This window comes from Lissotriton helveticus, chromosome 5_1 (genome assembly GCF_964261635.1).
Source record: "Lissotriton helveticus chromosome 5_1, aLisHel1.1, whole genome shotgun sequence".
NCBI lineage: Eukaryota > Metazoa > Chordata > Amphibia > Caudata > Salamandridae > Lissotriton > Lissotriton helveticus.
In genome coordinates, this window is record NC_136065.1 from 1643078387 (window position 1) to 1643100145 (window position 21759).

Genomic DNA, 21759 nt, shown 5'->3' on the forward strand with positions numbered 1-21759 from the left:
CCATGATCACCTCTCCTTCAGGAAACAACTCAAGACCTGGCTGTTCGAGCAGTAGCGACCCCCCCCCCCCCTCAGCGCCTTGAGACCCTCAGGGGTGAGTAGCGCGCTATACAAATTTTTGTAATTGATTGATTGATTAAAAAAGGATGTCTTAAACTTTCTTGAGACCTAACCCTGAAAAATGTAATGCATTATCTTTCACAAATCCAATGATATTCACCAACATGTCAACTGCTACCTGACCTGCCCTCAATCACATTCTCACACTCACAGCACATGAGGTAAAGTGTCTGCGTCTCTAGTGGAAAACCACCTTACCTTGCCTGCTCATATTGCTCACATGGTATCTAAGGCAAGATCAACACTTTCAAAAGTTGAAGCCATTTCTGCCGCCTCTTGAAGTCAGGCTAATTGTTCATGCTCTTGCTGTTTGTTGCACTGATTATGGAAACTCAACTCTGATTGCACTGGACAAAATATATACTTAAGCACTTTAAATATGTTCTTTATTCTGCTGCTAGGCTGGAATTTAAGACAAATAAATATTAACATATCTCGCTAGAGATCTGGATTAGCTCCCTATTAAAGTGATGATTAAGTTCAAAACCACCTTCATTAACTTCAAAGCACTTCATGAAAAATAACCAGAATGTCTTCACAATTCACTAAACATCTACAGCATTCAGAAAGAGATAAGGAACAAAGACACTCTTTGGCTAGAACCAGAAACAATCTCACACCACAGCCATTCCTTTTCTGTACTGCCCCACCCGTTTAGAATTCTATGCCAGAAAACATCAGATGTACCATGGACTTGCTTTTTTTTTAGAAATAACTTGAAGCACATCCGTTTCATTTTCATATGTATGCTTAATTTTTCATTCTGCACAATACTTTTCTCCCCAGTCATATGTCATGCTGGTTCTATTCAGATCGTCTAGCTTAAGGTTTCCTGGTCTGCTTCCCTTCCTGTCTCTTCAGCTCTTCCACTCATACTTCCTTCCACTAAATAATGACCTGCTCCTCAAGGAACTCAAATTACCATCTCATCCTATTCAGGGCCACCTCCTCTCACTTCCTTTTGTGCTTCATATTTTTCTCCATTTCCCTGACATTCACCTAGTGTCTTCCTGTCCCCTGAGCCTTTCCCACTTCCTTCTGCTCCTTTTTTCTATTCATTACTGTCTACTATGTTTTAGCCCTCCATGGTCTTCCTTACTTTGGCTCCTCCCTCCTGCCTGTCCCTTCATCCCTTCTCAGTTTTACTTTCTCCTTTCTCACTACGACTAGCTTTCTCCAATTTATGCTCATTGCTTCCTTCAGTGAGTATTAAATATGCATGTTTTGTTCCCTATGCCAGTCATGGTTTCTAACTCACTTGTTATTACTTTAACTCATACATTGTAAGAAATTTCTCTCAACTTGTTATTTTTTAGGTAAAGCGTGCTAACACCATTTTGTTTATTCTGCGCTGTATATTATAAAGTAAAATAAACAAATAAATGTCTCTATGGAATTACCAGTCCACTCATCACAGCTTATAAGAATAGAAGGCAATACGTTTTGGTGTTTAAAAAAGGAAATTGAACTTCCTGTGTCCGTGTTGAGGCAAATGTATATCTGGACTTGAGTACAGATCTTGTATATCAGACACTTACGAAGTGGAAGAAAATCTTATAATGAGAGATGTATTGCACTTCAGACATGTAATCTATAATTTAATTGGTGATCAAGCAAATTTATCATGTATGTTAGAAAGATAATTAGGGTCAAAATAAAAGAAAACTAGCAATTGATAGAATAACATGTCCCCCAAGGTAATTCTCTATGGGCTCCTTCCATTAATTTAACTTGATTACAAGACAAGGCAAAGCTGGCATAGGTAAAGATACAGGTCCGAATATAAACGACAGAAACAAAGAAAATGTAATCACAGTACTTTACCCAACTTACAAAGTCTTCAACTCAGATTTTATACGTTTGCAGGAGTAGTCCTCCTAGAAGGACTACCAGGAAGTGTCAGTCAGTCAAAACACTTTATTCGATTATTTAAAATCATAAAAGACAAGGTTACAAACATTTCATATATATAAAATCAACAATAACAATCAGTATACAATAAATACCCATAATTTCAGTCAATAAATATTAAAATCAGACAGGATTGTTAAGGATGGCTAATCTTTTAGTTTAGTCAGCAGCCACCAAAAAACTGGCAACACAAAAAATTTTGCGAGTGCTACTTAACATCTGTAAATAAGTGAGAGCAGGCCTAACTTATAGAAAACCCGCCTATCTGAATATTGGTATTAAAATGTTTTTCCGAATGTCAGAGAAAAACTCACAAAACATAATAAAGTGCAGAGTGTCCTGGGTTGAAAAATTATCACAATGACATGGATTAGAATTTTCAGGTTTACCCCAGGTAGGAAAAAAACCTAAAGGTAAATGAATTAAATTGAATCGAAATCTAATCAGAAGCTGGCGATGAAAAGGTCTAGTTACAATTTTTAAATACGGCTCAAGTGAGGGAGTAGTTAATAACACATAATTAGCATTTACAAAAGGTTTCTTTAGCTCCTGCTCCTCACGTTCCATTGCTAACATATTTAGAAAACTAGTCTTTGCCCAGCTCACATCCTTCTTTTTAATACAATCTGGTGACGTGTAAATCTCGGGGTGCTCTAGTCTTGTAAACATTAGTCTTACATACACAAGCCAGGGAACCCTGTTAGCTTTATCCATAGATACACAATCACCTAAAATCTGATGATTCAATGTAATTTCTTGGTTTAGCCAGGTCTTTACCCAACACATCAGTGGGGCAACTTTCAACAAATCAGTTACATATCCCAACCCTAGTTCAGTATGTATTGAAAAAGTTGGGGTAGACTGGGGTACTGAGAGAAGAGATCTTAAAAACTTGTTTTCCGCAACTTGGATCCTGTCCTGCAATGTGTGGCCCCATATAGAGGAGCCATACGTGGCTATAGCCAAACATTTAGATTTATACATTTTCAAAAGTGCCTTCACTGGTCTTGCCCCCAACCGCTTTGCAAAACTCATGAGTGCTGAGGTAGACCTGGCTACCAGGAAGTGAGACGGAAGGAGACTATGAGACATTGTCACCTGACTGAGGTAAAGGTGACTTCCACTTTAGAAAGTTGTTCACATTTTACTTTCAAACTATATATACTAACACATGCTTGTGATAAAAACTATTGTTACAATAAACATTGATGGTTATGAACCATGAGTGTCTGCTTTGGGAGCCTCCATTGCAGTTATACATACACAGAGCAGGATAGATGATTAGGCAGAGGTAGACTTTTTAGAACAAGAGTGGTATGGGAATTGGATATCACAATTCAAAAAACCCAATTTAAATTCTATCCCCAGAAGGAGAATCTATTTTTGGTAAAGTGGGCACTGAGCTGTAATTTGATCCCAAAGTGACTAATCTTGTGCCACTATCTTATGATGCAATAAATAAATTAAAAACATGAATATTTGTCACCTGAGGGAGGTACAGTTCCACTTGCTGATAATGGGAGCACACAAACTGCAGATCTGGCATACAAATGAGTGAGAAAAAACTACTGAGGATAATGCCAATACATCCCGTCCTTTTTTCCATTTTAGCTACAATTGTCGCTAATACTACCATCATAGAACAAGATGATTCACCACACTTATATCTCATCTGACTGTCATGGGAGCCATACCAAGCACCCTGGGACCATGATGCCTACTATGGAAGTTGATTCTACCACAATTGATACTCACTCCCAGGAAGTAAAATACATCTCAGATTCACTCAAAAGCATTGCCCAAAATACATTGTAAGCAGTGAAAACAAGCAAATTGCTAGAATATCTTGTAACATTTTTAAAACACCAGTCAGTGGTTGTTGAGACAAATGAAGAAATTTGGCTGATCCCCTTAAGGAAATTAGCTGACAATTACAGATGTGGGGATAGGTACAGGAATAATACAGGAAATATTTTACAAGAAACAACTGATTTCATCTCATCCCTCTCTACGTCTGTGGAATTTCCTAATCTATCTCCACGGTATATCTCTGTAAAAGACAATGGTGAAATTTTGAGCAAACTAGTACCCTCGTAGTTGATAGAGAAGATTTTCACTGGTGTGTAATAAATACAAATAAAAAAATGTAAAAGCCTAAACACATGGGAACCATATGGGATAAACAAAAGTATCCAGTTACAAGGATTTCTCCATGTTTTAAATCATCATGGGTGAATATTAATGAATGTTATAAATGAAAGAAGTTCCAATTAAAAGGACAGTAAAGGATATGTCCAATTGCAATATTACTAATAGGGGTATATTGCTTAAAACAGCATGCCGTAAAGTGGGCGGGAAAGGCAAAGAGTAAAAAATACAAAGTAAAAAATGGTGTATTTAAGTTCTACCTGTATCATAAAAAGGGACAATTATAAATTAACACAAGTTCAAAACAATGTTTCACAATATATTGGTAATCAACAACAATACATGTTTGGTAAAACTCGGTTATAAAATTTATTCACATAAGCAATTTATAATTCATTATTCAAACAACATCATTAAAAACATATCACATCAGACATTTTTAAGAAAAAATTTTGGGAAGTAAAATACAAAAAGAATCAAAAAGGTCGACGCGGCGTTTCGGTTTTCTTTTAGTACACCTTCATCAGGACTGATTCTTATTCCAGATGGAGTTCATATCTCTACTGGAGAGTGCTGATTAAAAGGGGTTTCTATAGGCCTTAAGATGATTGATCAATCACAGGTAGCTGTGCTCAATTCGCAAAGTGTGTTGTCTCTCACGGATAGGGAATTATGTCAATGTGTCTTTTGGTGTCATCTACATCTATTGGTAACCATCAGGAAATGTCTGTGATTACGATGTAGTCTTGCTGGATTAGTCTGCCAGGAGGAGCCACCGGTTTTATGACCACTGTTGTCGGTAGTTTTCCATGTGTGCTCAGTGGAGAGTCACTGCAGTATCGAGCCGTTTTCAATTGGGTCCGTTTTTTGCAGAGAACCGAAATACAAACTAGGGCTGGCCTCTTAGGTTTGTCGGTTGCCTCCTTGCTGAGAATCGGCCTCCCTGCTCCTGTCTCCTGGCAGTACGTCCTATTATCTTTCGATCGGTATGCGTAAAAACGAAAGGGCAAAAAAATGAATATTAATGAAGACAATACTAATAATTAAAAATGAGTCCAACTGGATACATAATTTGCTGTCAACGGGATAATCAGATCAAAGTAGTTTTGATGAGAGGTTATCTAACAAGCCCCCCCTCCCCCCATCCCCCCCCCAAAAAAGCTATCAAACTGTAGCTAGTGGGCTTAATGGTCTTGATTTTCAATGGAAGTTGTAACTATTATATGTTAAGAAAGGAGAATACAAAGCTTTTAATTTGGATGGCCGAGTCATTGCATGATATAAACTTCATCAAATTGAGAGAAATATCTGTTTAAGACTCATTTCAAGCCCCATCATTTCTAAAATACATGATGGCTGTCGGGGTAAATACATCAAATTTAAGAAAAACAATTTATAATTATCAATACAGATCTTGAAAAACCATTGGGTTATGATCAATTTGTGGACTGATATGGCAACCAGGTACATTTTAAATCTAACACCATGTGGCCAGCATGTATGGGTCCTGCACCCAGCCCTAAAAGTGAGATAAAAAGCCTGGGTGTTTGGTTGGACCATAATCCTACATTTAAAGTCCAAGCCAGGAAGACAGCTGCTGCATATTATGGCATGCTAAGAATGACAGGCAAAGTGCTGCCCCTCCTACCTGATCAAGCAAAAAAAAGGCTGGTCCTAGCATTTATCATCTCCAGGATAGACTATGGTAATACCTTTACTTAGGCGCCCCAAAGTCAGTCACCACAAAATTGCAGATCGTACAAAACACCGCCGCAAGACTGCTAACGGGAGACCAAAATCGCTGCTCGGCAAAGCCGGCACTATGTGCCCTCCACTGGTTAACGGTGCAGGAGAGAATTCATTTTAAGGCCCTGTTAGTTGGCCATAAGACTCTAGGAGGGAATGGACCTCCTATCATAAAAGCCATGATTCACCCCCACAAAGCCAACCGAAGCTTCCGCTCTGATGAGTTGTATATTGCATCATTACCTAGGATTAAGAAGGCCAAAAGTGGTGGCCGACGTTTCCCATATAATGCCTCAAAAATATGGAATAGCCTGCTGCTGCATCTGCATAGGTAACATAACCATTTTGCATTCCGGAAACAACTAAAGACGTGGCTCTTCCCTTAGACTGCCTGCCAACTCTAGTAACCGCTACAGCGCTGGGATGCTCCAGGGTAGCCATGCGCTATATAAAAACCATTTCATTCATTCATTAATTTCATGGTTTAATACATATGCCCTAATAATATTGGAATTGCTTCACTTCGATCATTACGTTAACCTCCTATTAATATTAATCTGCTAATAAAGAAAATGTGTGTACTGGTAGTGGAGACTCTGGTACCGGGCAATGAATATTACTATCCCTTAATTTATGCATTTACAACTGAATCTACATCAAATCCTAGTTGGAAATTGGCCAGTGCCTTTCAATCTACAGCTGATGGTAGGGGAAAAGTGTATCTCATGGAATAGTGTCTACATTTGTATTAAATTCTAGTGGAAATAGTGTGGGTGACTGCCCTCAAACTTTAAAGTTTAATCCCCAAACTCAGACTTATTCCATGATCATTCCCATAGGGATTTGCCCTCAGTCACAATTGGGCCATAACGTGCTGATGCTTAGGCTCTAAATACTAATTATTTATTGAATCAGCAAATAACTGATGTTTGAAGGGATAGATATGACACTCTTAACATCATTATAAAACCTCAATTGTGCTTTTAGCGACGTTATAATCAATCATAAAGAAGCATGGACTGTTTTCCACATGAAATAATAACAACTAATGGTTCAAAGGGATTTCGGAATCTACTGAGAGAGCTATAAAGGGGCCAAACAGAAGAGGAGACTACACCTAATTAATTAAAGTTCATATTTAAATTACAATAGATCAGAGTCATAAATGTATTACTTCTTCCCGATCACCACATCCAACAGGACCTAATGTAATTTATTTTGCCTTGGTTCAGCTTGATACGAATAACTGGGCCAAAATTATTTTGCCTTACAATAAAAACATAATTCAGACATCAGTCCATTCCCACTGCTGGAATGGATTAATTTTACAGCTGCTCTACAAGCGTGTTCCCATATCATAACTCAGTAGCTATAGACTAACTGCTCTTCTTGAAGAGACAGTAACACCTTTGCTACGATAATACTGTTGGCCTCGTAGGCATGGGTTCACGAAATCAAGTTCATCAACTTCACACAAACAGCTTGTTCTACATTTAATAACAGTTATTAACAAATCTGTAAATGACAGATCAGAGAACCTAACCAAAGGGAAGGGCTTCCGCTAAATGTGCGAAACAACGCCACAAAACTAAGAAGAGAAAATTCTCTTCTTGAGTCCCCTCACTCACCAAGGGGTTGCCCCTGGATGACATGCTTCTTCATTGGGGCCATCCCAGACAGCTACTGTCTGGGGCGTGCTGCAACTTGGGGAACTACGTAGGAGCACTTTTTGTGAAAGATGTGTAGTGCAATGTTTGGGGGAGTGGTGAAGGTGATGCTAAAAATAGCTAGTTAGTGAGTGATTAATTTATTCTTGCTCCTAGTTGGTATGGATAAAAAGGTGTTAATAGTAGGGAGGAAGTGTAACTGTTATGTGTATACTTTCCCTAGTATTTGGTCGACATGTTTCGAGGTGTCCCCTAAGCCTCTTCTTCAGGATCACATGGGGACCAGCCCCATGCGTACCACTCCGTGAAAAAAACTATCCTATAATAAATAAATAATATAATAAAGAACAGATGCATACCTAATGTGTGAACACCAAATTTAATACATATGGTTGAAATCCGACTTGTAGTATCTGTTTGTGGAAATAAAGTTACAAAGAGATTAGTAAATATTGCCTTCCCACTTCTAACGTGGCAAGGTCCAAACCATATGCAGTGCTTAAATCAATGCGTTCCTCTATAGTTTGTGTCGGTGCCCTTAGTAGTAAAAAATATTTAATTAGTGCTTGTCTGCAACGTGACACCTTCAAACACATCAGACTACTCTATTCTGAGAAAGCATTGTTAATCGTTAAAAACATTGGTAAAAAGAAAGAAACACTTGTGAGCAAACATTACAAGGCAAAACAAACATATAAACATACTGTTCACAATTTGTAATAACATATTTTCTGTTTTGGCAACGCCTTGCCTCATGGACTTCCAGGGTGGAGGGGAGTGTAGTAACTCTAGAAGAATGCATATAAAGTATTTGAGTCAAGGGAAGGGCCATGGGTAAATGCAAAATATTGGTTTGTTATTCCCCATAGTGTGACCTGGAAGAAAAAACAAGCATTTATCAGGGATCCTGGGTTCCTGTTAGGGAAGAAAAGATCTTACTTGGCTCAGCACTCCTCCATCAATGACACCTACACGTACCCAGGCGGACCGCATATTAGCGTGTTTTCAGCCCGATGTTGTTTAAATACTGGCAGGAAAAAGCCCAGTATCATATGTGAGTAAAGACTAGACCGCGGTTGTAAGAAAATGGCGGCCTAGTTTCGGAAATTTGTCCGCACCATTTTGGGAGGATCATTTTCGGGGTTGGAATTTTTTTTTAATTAAATTAGTGGCATTGTAAAACTGGGAGATGAGTAAATAATAATTCTTTTGTCTGCATTTTTTGGGTGATTACTTCAACTGAAAAAAGACTATGACAAAAAGAAAACATGAAAAAAAGACTATGAACCAAGGTTAATGGCCATTTCATTACAACAACATCGGGCTGAAGGCACGCTAATATGCGGTCCGCCCGGGTACGAGTAGGTGTCATTGACGGAGAAAGGGGAGCAGGCGCAAACTCAATTATTAATATTAAAAAACATACCTGAACCGACCCCCTCAGCTCCGGACCTCTTCTCAGAAACTGGATGCATTGAGGGCACCAATCCTGGTGCTGCTCTCATGCTGTGAGAACAGCGCCACGATTGGAGGGAGTGGCCTCACTCTGTGGTCCCCAGCTGTTTTAAGACAGCTGGGTTAGAGGTTCCAAATTGTGAATGTCTGGCGGCCTGTCGCAAGACAGCCGGACGAAGGGACATGCACACTTTGAAAAGTGCTCAAACGTCACCCCTCCTCCCTGCTGCTGTCATTGTACCATGCAAAAAGAACAATTGATGGACAGGATGCAGAACAATGTCATACATTCACCCCAGTACAGAAATCTGGGCTTAAATCTATAGTTTGTTTGCTCACCATACCATTCCAGTTTGGGCCCAGCCATATGCAAATCAGTCTTGCCCCTGCACCCAATGGGAACAGTCCAGCCCAAATTGCCATGCCAGGTCCTCCCTGGACTAGAAACAAGCATCCTAGGACCGGTTCTGGGCTTTCAGCCTTCACCAGCCAGGATAGCTTGACTCCAGTGGCATAGAGAGCACGGGACCCACGTCTGGGCATACCCTTCCCACTCGGGGTGACAAATGCAAAGCTATCCTGGCTTAAGAGGGGTGAAACCATGAAACCGGTCCTAGGATGCGTGTTTTCAGTCCAGGGAGGCCCTGGCTTGGCAGTTCGGGCTGGACTGTTCCCATTTGCTTATAGCCAGGTCTAAACTGGGGTGGCATGGTGAGGAAAAGAATGATGGATTTAACCCTGATCTCTTGACTGGGGGTGAATGTTTTGATTTGCTCTGCATTCCATCCATCAATTGTGTGTCTTTTGCTTTCTCGCCCTAAGTGCACCGGGTATGCCCAGATGTGGGTCCCAGGCTCACTGTGCCACTGGATTCACGCTATCCTGGCTGAAGAGGGGTGAAACCCTGAAACCGGTCCTAGGATGCTTTTTACCGGTCCCAGGAGGACCTGGCTTGGCAGTTCAGGCTGGACTGTTCCCATGAGGCACAGGGTCAAAACTGATTTGCATATGGCCAAGTCTAAACTTGGGTGTCATGGTGAGCAAAAGAATGATGGATTTAACCCATATCTCTTGATTGGGGGTGAATGTTTTGATTTGCTCTGCATTCCGTCCATTAATTTTGTGTCTTTTGCGTCATTGAACAGTGGTCCTGCCCCCATCCTAACGGTTGGTTCAAGATGGGAGGATAAAAAAATAAAATGATAATGAATCACCATTGTATTTTTCATCTTTTGGGGTAATTTAAGTGGGGCGACGCTCTGCCGCTCCAACGAAGGAGCCGCCGCTGCTGACCTATGCCTATTAACATCCACCTTAAATCTCTTCACTGGCTTCTGGTGCAAAAGTAAATCATGTTCAAAGTCTAATGCTTTAAAAACAAAACCGTGAACAACGCTGACCCAATGTTCTAGGTATCTCCATAACTGCCTGCTTTGCTTTGTCTTACAGAACTTTCTGTTGGTCCTCAAGTTCATGAAGTGCAGACAGTGAGGAAGTTCCATATCCACTAAATTGTGGAACCCTCTTCCTTTGAATCTAAAAGGCTCTGCTGACCACATGGCGCCTCATTCCGATGTCGTACGGACTGCAGTCTGTCCGACATCGGTCAGGTACTGTAACCGAACGACCTCCTGTCATCGGATACAGACCAGCCAGTAGGATGCGACCAAACCCTGGACGGTCGCATGCCTATACCTTTCAATGAGAGCATTAATTCCGAACGGAATGCATACGCTCATTAAAAGAGCAGGGGTGCAGTTCATCCCTGCACCCGGTGGCAGGCACAGTAAGGTGCCTACCACCGGGTGCAAGGATCAACAGGGGGCACCTACGTCGCCATTCGACGGCCACACACCCATGGGGGCCCTTCTGTGGGACTTCAAAGACAGTTTCCCCTGCCTTTTTATGCCAGAAAGACAGACACAAAAAGGAAGTAGAAAAATGCCATTGTACTCTGTCTGCTGGGAAGAGAGTACTGAAGGGTTTCCGGATGGCGGACGGGCTCTCCGAGCCGCTCGTAAGCCATCAGGAAAACCGAGTCAGATTCCTTTTCGACCAAGGCCATCAGAATGGCTTGGTCGGAAAGGAATCTGAATTGCACATTCTGATGTGGGCAGGAGGTTTTCCCGCCCTCATCGGAATCGGACCGATGGTCTTTTGGAAAAAAACTGTTTTTTAAATTGAGGTTGCAACTAGCATAGCTTTTCATTCCCTTGAACTGGTATAGAGTACTAACACCTGGACGCCCTTTGGGGTAGCATCAGCACTATATAAATCATAGTTGATGTCTTTAATTCCAATTCACCGAGAGAAGGCATTAGTGCAGTAAGATCAGCAACCCCACGTTTCCTAGGTTAATGTGTGATGTGCTGCTCCAAGCCAGGTTTTTTTTCTCCTATGAATTGTGGGACTTGTAGTCTGTTATAAAACATCACTAAAAATCCCAGAATTCAGAGAAAAAATCCGGACTAGAGCAGCATGTCAAACATGGACTTGTGAAACGTTGCAGCTATGTAAGATTACACTGGGAAATGCTGTTAAGTCACTACATTCACACGGTTACGGGTCCCTACTGTTTTAGGAGCACCCTGGGAGCCGTGGTAACTGCACATCGCTCTGGCTGGGTGGGGGGTGGATTTACTGTATTAAAATCACACCAATCGATGCCTTATTGCTGGCTGGAGCAGGTGGTGTACAATGCAACAGAGAAAGAAGCAGTGGAGTATGTAAAGCACAACTACAGACCCAGATTGTCTGTGTAATGTAACTTGCAGAAATATGTATGAGCAGCAGCTCAGAATGAGAAGTCTCAGAGGCTAGAGACCAGCTAATGGCAGAGAGAGCTACAGGAGGGGAGTAGCGCTCCCGCTCCCATGTGTTGCTCTGTGCCTCTATTTTAGATAAAAGGTGATAACATCATCTAGCATTCACATACCGTACATAAGCGAATAAATATGTTGTAACTCAGCATGTGACAACAGGTAAGGCACGACATAGCCAAGCCACGGACAGGTCCACTGCCTGTTTTTCATCGTATTCAGTTTGCGTCTTCTCTTTTCACAGGTGCCGCCTCAGTGCGTGAGGACACATCGGCGCAATCATCACCCCCTAAAGACGTGAGTAAAATCTATGCCGTGCTGCTGTTATTTGAATACAGTTCCCATATTGTTACCTCTTTGGCACATTGTCATGTGCAATGAGTACTCCTGCGTACAATGCACATTGTAGTTTGTTTATTTGCATTCCTTCCAATCGTACATGTTTACATGCTTGGGTCCTTCCTAAAGGGATTGTGGTTCCAACCTCAATTACCTGTTTCCTGAATCACTTGTGTTTCCAGATGATAGGAGCTTCCAAATCTCCTCGCACCTGTGGTCACCAGCATCCCACCTGCAGGTCTTATCATGGCCAGACCTAATCATCACTTTCAGTAACGAGTTATGGGCAGCTTCAGGTGTGTTAGCCAATGTCCACCAGCCTCACACCGTGCACTGACCTGTGGCACGTGCAGCTATGGAGCTGGAGGTCTGGACCCATCTTCTGTGTGGCGGGGGTGGCCTCCTCCCTTGATCACAAGCTCACCTAGGCAACAGGTGTGGGAAGTCAAGTGAGTTTGAAATGGCCCCGCCTCCACACCTACCTCACTCGCTGGTGCATGGGCTGTAGAGCAGCCCAGCAGAAAATCCACTCGCCCTACTACTTGACTCCCTCGCTAAGCATCAAGCACGCGGACATCAATAATAGTTGGGTACGAAGGACTTTCAGGATCCATCATCATGTAGGAATCTGCTCACTGACCCTCATTACTATGGGAAATATGACATTAGATAAGGAACCTGCAGGGCCAACTACAAACTAAAAACCGAAATGGAACAGGGCGGTATGGTGCCAGAATACCTTTGTCAGAATATTGTGTCCGAAACATAGTTTACAAAATTAAAGGCGCTTTAGAATTAATAATAGAAAATGTACACCCAATGGGACGATGAATTGTTTGCAGAGCAAACATATCTCCTTTGAGTGAAGGGAACAATGGGGCACTCTGTCCTACAGCTTTAGTGATCTGTTCAACTCCATCAACATGAAGATGCCTTGGCTTCTAGGACAGTGAAAACGTGGTTACCGGTGAGAACTCCGTCCTTTACTCACTTCCACCTTAGGGTTTACAAGCACATCTCTAGCAAAAAGAAATATTCAGTCCTTCACCCACTCCATCCTTTCACTTCTAAGGGCTGAATATGAGTGGCTAGGTGTCTGGTGTTGGAATCCTGAGATGTGTGGTATTTTCTGCACCTAGTTATTACTGTGCATGTTAAATGCTTCACCCTTCATTACATTTTGACAGGTTCTACCTGCTGGAACTTAACAGGAGAAAAGATTACAGCATTTACTGTGACATGCAAATTTTGTTGTAGTAAGTACCAGAATACATAGGTTGTTCTCCAAAAAAACAGAATATGTGATATTTATCACATATGAAACATAACATACCCCAGGGTATTGTTATTTATCAAGTGCAATAATTATGACACCTATCACTGAGCCACTTTTAATGAGGGGGTCTAATTGTTCTACCTTATCCAGTCAAGTGTGGCATTCATTCTCATGTGCTCATGTGTCCTCTGAAGTAAGTAGAGCATCAGACCCCACTTAGATCTTGATATTTCATGGTCAACCTGTCTTCCGCTTCAGGTACCATAACAGTATGACACTGTGCATAAGGAGCAAGGCATGGCCCATGCTCAAAGTGCTTGGGGGCTACAAACACACTTAGGTGAAACGTGACATGCCCAATATTGTACATGTAGTCAAACCTTAAACTCTAAATTACACAGTGGGCACACATTTATTGAGGCACGATGCATGTTCATCCACCTAGGCAGGCACTGGGTTGTCCACGTGCTCTGACTTACCAATAGCCATATGAGCAGTGGCGCCTGGTTTAACCAGCCACGTCATAGGTGCCCTGCTGGCCTAGCACTGCATCACTTCTTGGAGTCCGATGGATGCCAAGTGCTAAATCTGCTCACAGGCATTACAGGCGGTCCAGTAAACTTGGAAAGACCACCATAAATACAACTGTGGGAGAAAAGCTAGAAGTGCCCACACAAGTGTTCGAACTCTAAAATACAGAACCATTCTTATTTTTCTTTTTCACAAAAGAGTCGATATCACTATAATAAAAGATTGCCAGAATTGCATTTTGTATATTAATTAAACAAAATCAATATCATTTTTCATCTGTTTTTTGTTATGTACATTTAGCCCTCTATTTAACATGATGGCAGGCTGGATCAGACCTCAGGCAGTGTGTGCTTCGCTCCGTAACAGGCGCAGAGGTATGGGGGTTTTTCAAGGATGAAAATAAAAAGTATGGTTTAATCTTCATTTTTTACAAAATGATATTGTCATAAAGTGAAAAGTAAAGCCAGGCAAGTCGAGCAACACGTGCTAGAGATACTTATATATTAGTGTCTGTATGTTTAAGATAATATAATTTTGAGTCTTTTGTGGGAAAGAAACATAAGAATTAATCTGTATTTTACATTTCGAATACTTGTGTGGCACTACTCTGAATCTGGGTTTGAGGGATGTACCCAGGTAAGGTGTGCCAAAATAAACTACCAAAATATACAGTCTTCCCAGATTTAGTTAATATAGGTTCACCTAGGCATCGGAGATACCCTCTCCTTATCTAAATAAATACAACCACGAATGCAGAAAAAATGCATTGATTTCTTTTATTGTGACAGAGGCGCATTTGTTAATTTGACGATCTGTGCACATTGGCTTTCACGGGGGTACATGGGGCACGGGATACACTGTTGGTTTTGAACCTGGGCTGTGACCACTGCAAGCACACTGGCTGCAGGTGGAGCCCAGACCAGCCTTCGTCGTCCACTTCCTCTTAGTGTGATCTGTAGTGATTAATTAATACTGTGTGAATCCTCATCAGCTCCTTTTGTCAACCTACAATTGCCACGTAGTGGGTAAGTGATGGGAGGCGCAATACAGTAAGCTATTTCTTGACCCTTTGACAATTAGCTAGAATTCATATGTTTTTCTTTTTTTCCCAAGGACACGGATCTCGCATATGTGTCCCTGACGTGGTCAACACAGGGATCATCCCATTCCAGGCTGGGCAGCACCACTGAGATTTTCTGCTAAGAAGGTGTCGTGGGAAGTTTGCTGGCGTCCCAATTTCTGTTATCTTCCTTGAGGGTCAATGTAAACATTTACCAAAAATGTATTGACTCATATCAAAGATGCTGACTCCAAACATGCCTGCCTATATCTCCGTGCCTGAGACAGAATCTGACATCTGATTGTTTATTTAGAACCATGTCTAAATATATAACATCTCAATGATTAGAACTGCTCCTGCATCTGCATCCACGGACAGTCCACTGAACCCAGTCACTGTCAACTGCACCCAATAACTGCCAACCTCATCCAGTGACTGTCAACTGCACACAATGACTGTCAACCTCTTCCATTGACTGTCAACTGCACCCAATGACTACCAACCTCACCCAGTGACTGTCAACCTCATCCAGTGACTGTCAACTGCACACAATGACTGTCAACCTCTTCCATTGACTGTCAACTGCACCCAATGACTACCAACCTCACCCAGTGACTGTCAACCTCATCCAGTGACTGTCAACTGCACACAATGACTGTCAACCTCTTCCATTGACTGTCAACTGCACCCAACGACTACCAACCTCACCCAGTGACTGTCAACTGCACCCAGTGACTGTCAACTCACCCAGTGACTGTCAACTGCACCCAATAACTGCCAACCTCACCCAGTGGCTGTCAACTGCACCCAATGGTTGCTAACCTCACCCAGTGACTGTCAACTGCCCCCAATGTCTGCCAACTCACCCAGTGACTGTTAACTGCACCCAATGACTGTCAACCTCAGCCAGTGACTGTCAGCTGCACCCAATGACTGTCAACCTCACCCAGTGACTGGCAACTGCACCCAATGACTGTCAACCTCACTCAGTGACTGTCAACTGCACCCAATGACTGCCAACTCACCCAGTGACTGTCAACTGCACCCAATGACTGTCAAACTCTTCCAGTGACTGTCAACTGCACCCAATGACTACCAACCTCACCCAGTGACTGTCAACTGCACCCAGTGACTGTCAACTCACCCAGTGACTGTCAACTGCACCCAATGACTGTCAAACTCTTCCAGTGACTGTCAACTGCACCCAATAACTGCCAACCTCACCCAGTGGCTGTCAACTGCACCCAATGGCTGCCAACCTCACCCAGTGGCTGTCAACTGCACCCAATGTCTACCAACTCACCCATTGAATGTCAAGTGCAACCAATCACTGCCAACCTTACCCAGGGACTGTTAAATGCACCCAATGACTGCCAACTCACCCAGTGACTGTCAACTGCACCCTGTGACTGTAACATGTTCCCAATTACTGTCAACTCTACCAGTGGCTGTAATCCTCACCCAGTGACTGGCAGCTGTTCCCAAATGACTGTCAACTATTCCCAGTGGCTGCCAACTGCACCCAGTAACTGTCAACTGTCCCAGTGACTATAAACTGTTCCCAGTGACTGTCAACCTCACCCAAAGCCTATCAGCTGCTCCCAATGAGTGTCAACAGCAGCCCATAAAACAAAAACCTCGCTCAACGACTGTCCGCTGTTCTCAATGATCGCCAACTGTTCCCAGTAAATGTCAACTCAGCCCAGTGACTGTCAACAGTTCCCAATGACTGGCAACCTCACCCAATGACTGTCAGCTGCTTCCAAGGAGTGTCAACTGCACCCAATGACCAAAAACCTCACCCAGTGGCTGTCAGCTGCTTCCAATGACTGCCAATTCCACCCAGTGACTGTCAGCTGCTCTCAATGACGGTCAACTGCACCCAATGACTGTAAACCGCAACCAGTGACTGTCAACTGCACCCAGTGACTGTTAACCAGTCTCACTGACTGTCAAACTATGACCAATTGCATCTATATATTTATTATCCTTTTACAATCATCGTCCAATTGTGGGTGGCGTGAGACATTCACTTGTTCCCTAGGATCATCATCACACATTTGGATTTCTATCTATATCAGACCTTGTTCTCTGTGACATCTTTGCACCCAGGGCAGAGCAGCCATTAACCTACAAAGATGTTTAGGTCTAGCTTAACAGTACATTATGAGCCTGACCTATTGTTATTGCCAATGTTGGTTTGGTTATTTTGACTGCAGAATTGATCCGTCTGATGTGGAGGTGCAAAGAGGTTGTGTGCGAATTCAGTTCCTTCCATGATTTGTGAAAGCAACAAATTTGAGCATTTCGTCCTGTAAACTTAACAGGTTTTGGGCAGTTTTTCAGGTTCGCAAGGCGTTGGTGCCTCTGAAGACTCCAAACTAGACAAAACCCACAAAAGATTGGAATATTGTGCTGTATATTCAGATATTTGGCATTGTCTGCAGACACTAACTAGCAGAACATCAACTACATTAGCAGGGCCTCACAGTTCCCTTTATTTGTGGGATGAAAGTAATTGGGATTGAGATAGGATAGATGGATTTACCTGATATGTTTAAGAAGTATCTAGCCTAGCTGCACTAAATTCACTTGCACCGTAAATGGCACAAGTGTTTTTTGAGGACCGCAGAGTATTTACCTCTCCTCCTTAGCAGTTCCAGTGACTGCTGACTTTGGTTTATTGTACTCTGGGGCTCATAGTTGATTGCTCCATTTTGTATTCAGAGGTTAGATCCAACATATTTTAGCGTAGGTCACATGGGTGAAAGATTACTATAGGGAGTGTTTATGCTCCAACTTTCACCTCCAGTAACTCCTCCGAGTCAAAGGTTTGACGGGTGCCAGGGCTCCATCGGAGTGTGCCTCAAGGTCGAAGCAGCTGAACATTATTGTAGCTTTGTCTTTGAATAGGTCCACCTTGAGATTACTCATCTTATTGACTGTGCATGATTCTTCTTCTAGGATTGAAGATTTCTTCATCTCTGTGGATGTCATGCTTTACGTGAAGGGGACAGCCATGCACCATGAGTGGTTATGGGCAAGGGAGTCCTTCACATGTAAAACATTGCAGTTTCAGCCAGATGCACATAGATGTATATGTGTTTATTTTCCCTTCTTGGTGAGCTCAAAGTGTTCTTTAGCTGTAATGATCTAAGAGACATATCCTTGTCAGTCATATGGGTTGCTTTCTAGGCAGAGTTTTTGGGAGGGGGCATTTTCTTGCATTCTTTACGTAGGAACTTTTAGCCAAGACTAAAGAAACTCTTATGGTTGTGAAATGCAAGCATGAAACCACCTAAGGGTGTCCCATGCTACAGTTGATCAGAGAGGTATTTTTCACCCTGCGATTACATTTTTGAGGAAGTATTTCCTGACTTGGAAATATCCACAGATAGACCAATTAGAGATGTCTGTAGAATGGGTGATGTGAGCTGAGGCTAAGCATCTAGATAATGAACACAATATTGGAGGGTTTACACAAATGTATGGCATTTTATGAGAAGCTGTACACAGAGTCAATACCTATTTGACTGGGGTTGAACTTCCTCGACTGACCTCTGAATAATGTAACGTGTTGACTTTTAAGGAGAACAGACTCTTCTTTCTAGCCTCAAGGAAGGGAAGGCCAGGTTGTCATATGGACTGCCTGTCAAGTTCTTCAAGGCTAGGGCCGAGATCCTGGTTACAAATTTCCTGTATGGTTTTAACGATGCTGTTCACCACTTGGGGGTCATGGTTACAATTCTGTTGAAGTCAGAGTGATGAGGCTTGTACAGGCCATTTTCTCATATAAAAGTAGACAACAAGATAATGTCCGCAGTAACTGTGGCTAAGCTGTCCTCATGAAGAAGATTTTTTGGTACATCCTGAAACGTCTATAGCAGAGGAATATTCGCTGGTTGTACAAGCACATGTACTGAGTGCCTGTGAGTTCACCCGTGTGCTGGAGAAGGTGCCTGATGTGGTCTCATGAACATATCATCAGAGGTTTTTTAAACATCTGTATTTTAGGACATTTCACTACTTACTCTGATATCATCATAAACTTATTCACTGACTTGTATCCCAGGTCTATATGGATAAGGGCGCTTCCAAATGGCAAAATTGTTTCTCCCTTCTCTTTGCAGAGGGGAACCAGTCAGAGATACCCACTTTCCCCAAAGATGCAATAACCTTTTGATGCTTGGCAGTAGATCTCGACCCTGTTTAGATGTGTGGCAGGATATAGTCCCTACATATCCACCAAGGATTGGCTAGGGTGCGAGTCTCTTTTACATGGATATATCTAGCAACGTGCCCTCGCGTGGATGACGAGCTCAGCATTTGGATGATCTATTTGTGAATGGGAGATGTTTGGTTATGGACAATATCAGTACTGTGCTGGGGACCCTGTAGCTGACCAGGAAGCAAACCAGCAGGCTAAAGGCCATTGTTAAAGATAGCATGGGTTTTGGGTCTGGGCCCTTGGACTTTATGCTACAAGAATGTGCTCACTACTATCTTTGTCCTTGTGACCATCTGCGTTTTGCAACAAAGTATCAATGCTCAAACCAGATGTGAAGTCGATATTGGTCAGCGGGTTGATGTATGCCTCCTCAACAGTACAATTCGGTATTAAAGATTCTTGACAAATTCATTTACTCCTTAGGGATCAGCTCTAGTGCAGTTGTAACGGCTTGGTTTGTGTAGCAGATGAAGATTGTTTCATGCACATGCTATGGAATTGCACACCAATTCAGCAATTCCGCAGAAAGGTTGTGGCATTAATTTCAGTTCATTCTTAGTGTTTCTAGTGTTACTACTGACTACATCAGATGGCCAGGTTACTGATCTTACTCCAGTGCAAGTAAAGCTCTTGCAGTTTGTCCTAGGTCTAGCCAAGGGGCATGGTGCTATTAGGATGCAACACTATCTCCGGAGTTTGTTGACAGCCTGACCGACCATGTCTAGTTGTAATGAATAGGAAAACATTTGTGTTCCTTAGTTAACCGGGAGGAGAGACCACTTGACATCTGAGGTGCATACGGGCATGATATGTTTGGCCTTGACCACTGTGAGCGTAATGTACATGAGGTCTTGGACAGGGAGGGTTATAGAATATTGAACGGACTGCCTGCAATGTGGATGTCGAGTTGAGCACTGTCCAGGCACCTTACCTGCAGCCTTTGTGAAGTTTCCATAGATGGACCTTCATGGTGCTCTCCTAGTCAAACCTCCTCCAAACTCTGCAGGGCGATATGACATGATATTTTCAATCACAGGAGGTTCTGTTAGGATCTGTTAGTCAGTGGAACAAGTTCAGGGGCATGCGGGCGGGGTGTTCAAGGATATTTGCCATTATTACTTTTTATATTGTACAGGTCATATAACTTCTTTTATATTATGTGAAAATGATAAAGATTGAAATAAAAGCAAATAAAAATGGAGAAGCAGCTCTTTAATTTGTTCCCCAATCCAAGTGTTCACTCAGAATAGGATAATCATGGTCAGTGGTATCTGAGGGAGAGCTACTTCTTAAGGGCTTGGTCACCAGAATGATCTTCAAAGGAACACACTGGGATCCAGTCGCCAGCCTTTGATGTCCATGTGGATCGAGGCATCAGTTCAATGACGGGGACACGCCTCAGGCCAATCATCAACCAGGGTACACAGTTGGAAGTGCTGTAGGCCAAAGAACAACGAAAGATCTGCCAGTTGTCAATAAATGCATCAAAGCACAAACTGCCAGTGAGAGATGGTTCAGGTTGGGGGATTTCTGAGCTGGCGGTTCTTGTTTCACCGTCCGCTTGATCAGGAGAATCCGTTTGAGTAGCTATGGAGCTAAACACTTTATTATTTATCATTGAACCTTTTGTTAATTTAAACTAAGCACTGGTATTGTCTTGTCTTTCTTTCATTTGCTATCTACTGCCTAACCCCTGTAAACAAAGCCCGATCACCACCCTTCATTCAGATGCTGACGATTGTGACAAAAGAGACTGCATCTGGTGTATGGTCTTCAGGTCTGCCCTAGAGATAGTGGTCTTATCCCCCCCTCTCTCTCACGCTCTCTCTCTCTCTCTCTCTCTCTCTCTTACACACGCACACACATACACATTTTTCTATGAAAATATACAATTGAAAGTTAATTATGATTCAATAAACACAAAACAGTAAAGCCCTCAAATTCGCTAGTTATGCCGTGTAATGCACAATGCACCCCATAACCCAGACCCCTGACATGTGTTGCTCTCTGTAGACAGCCTTTTATTAACATGTCATACGTGACGCCGTGTTCGAAGCATGGAGGTGGAGTGAGTTATGGTGTGAATTGTGCCGAAACTCCTAGCACCAAGCCAGACCTCTGCACCTTCCTTCAGTCTTCAAACTTCACTTGTACGTGGGAGCGGGAGGGGGGGTATCTGGGATGCCATCTCTCATCCCAGGCACTCTGCTACACCTACAGTGCCTTCCTCTTAACAGAGTGGCTTATAATAGTTTTAAATGTGACACCGGCTGCTAGCTGTCTTAGAGTGCTAGTGAAGTCTTTACGCCACTAACCTCGATTAACTGCCTCGTGAGGAGGCTTTGCAATCACTGCAGCATCACCCAAGTCCCTTTCCAAACTATGTCACTAGCCATTCCGGCACCTGATTCTGGAACACTACGTCATCCATGGTGGCCATCTTGCAAGCATTGGGCTCC

At 42.6% G+C, this 21759-nt stretch overlaps 1 protein-coding gene across 2 annotated transcripts in view; it reads left to right on the top strand.

The window, feature by feature from the left end:
* LOC144755681 (Fc receptor-like protein 5) overlaps positions 1-20492 on the top strand; it is a 303522-nt gene extending 283030 nt beyond the window's left edge. For both annotated transcript variants that reach the window (XM_078644853.1, XM_078644854.1), the window contains 2 exons: positions 12111-12163; positions 15126-20492. In XM_078644853.1, coding sequence (XP_078500979.1) covers positions 12111-12163; positions 15126-15215 — 143 coding nt within the window. In that variant the 3' untranslated portion in view covers positions 15216-20492. The remainder of the gene's footprint in view (positions 1-12110; positions 12164-15125) is intronic.
* Positions 20493-21759: the final 1267 nt, after the last annotated feature.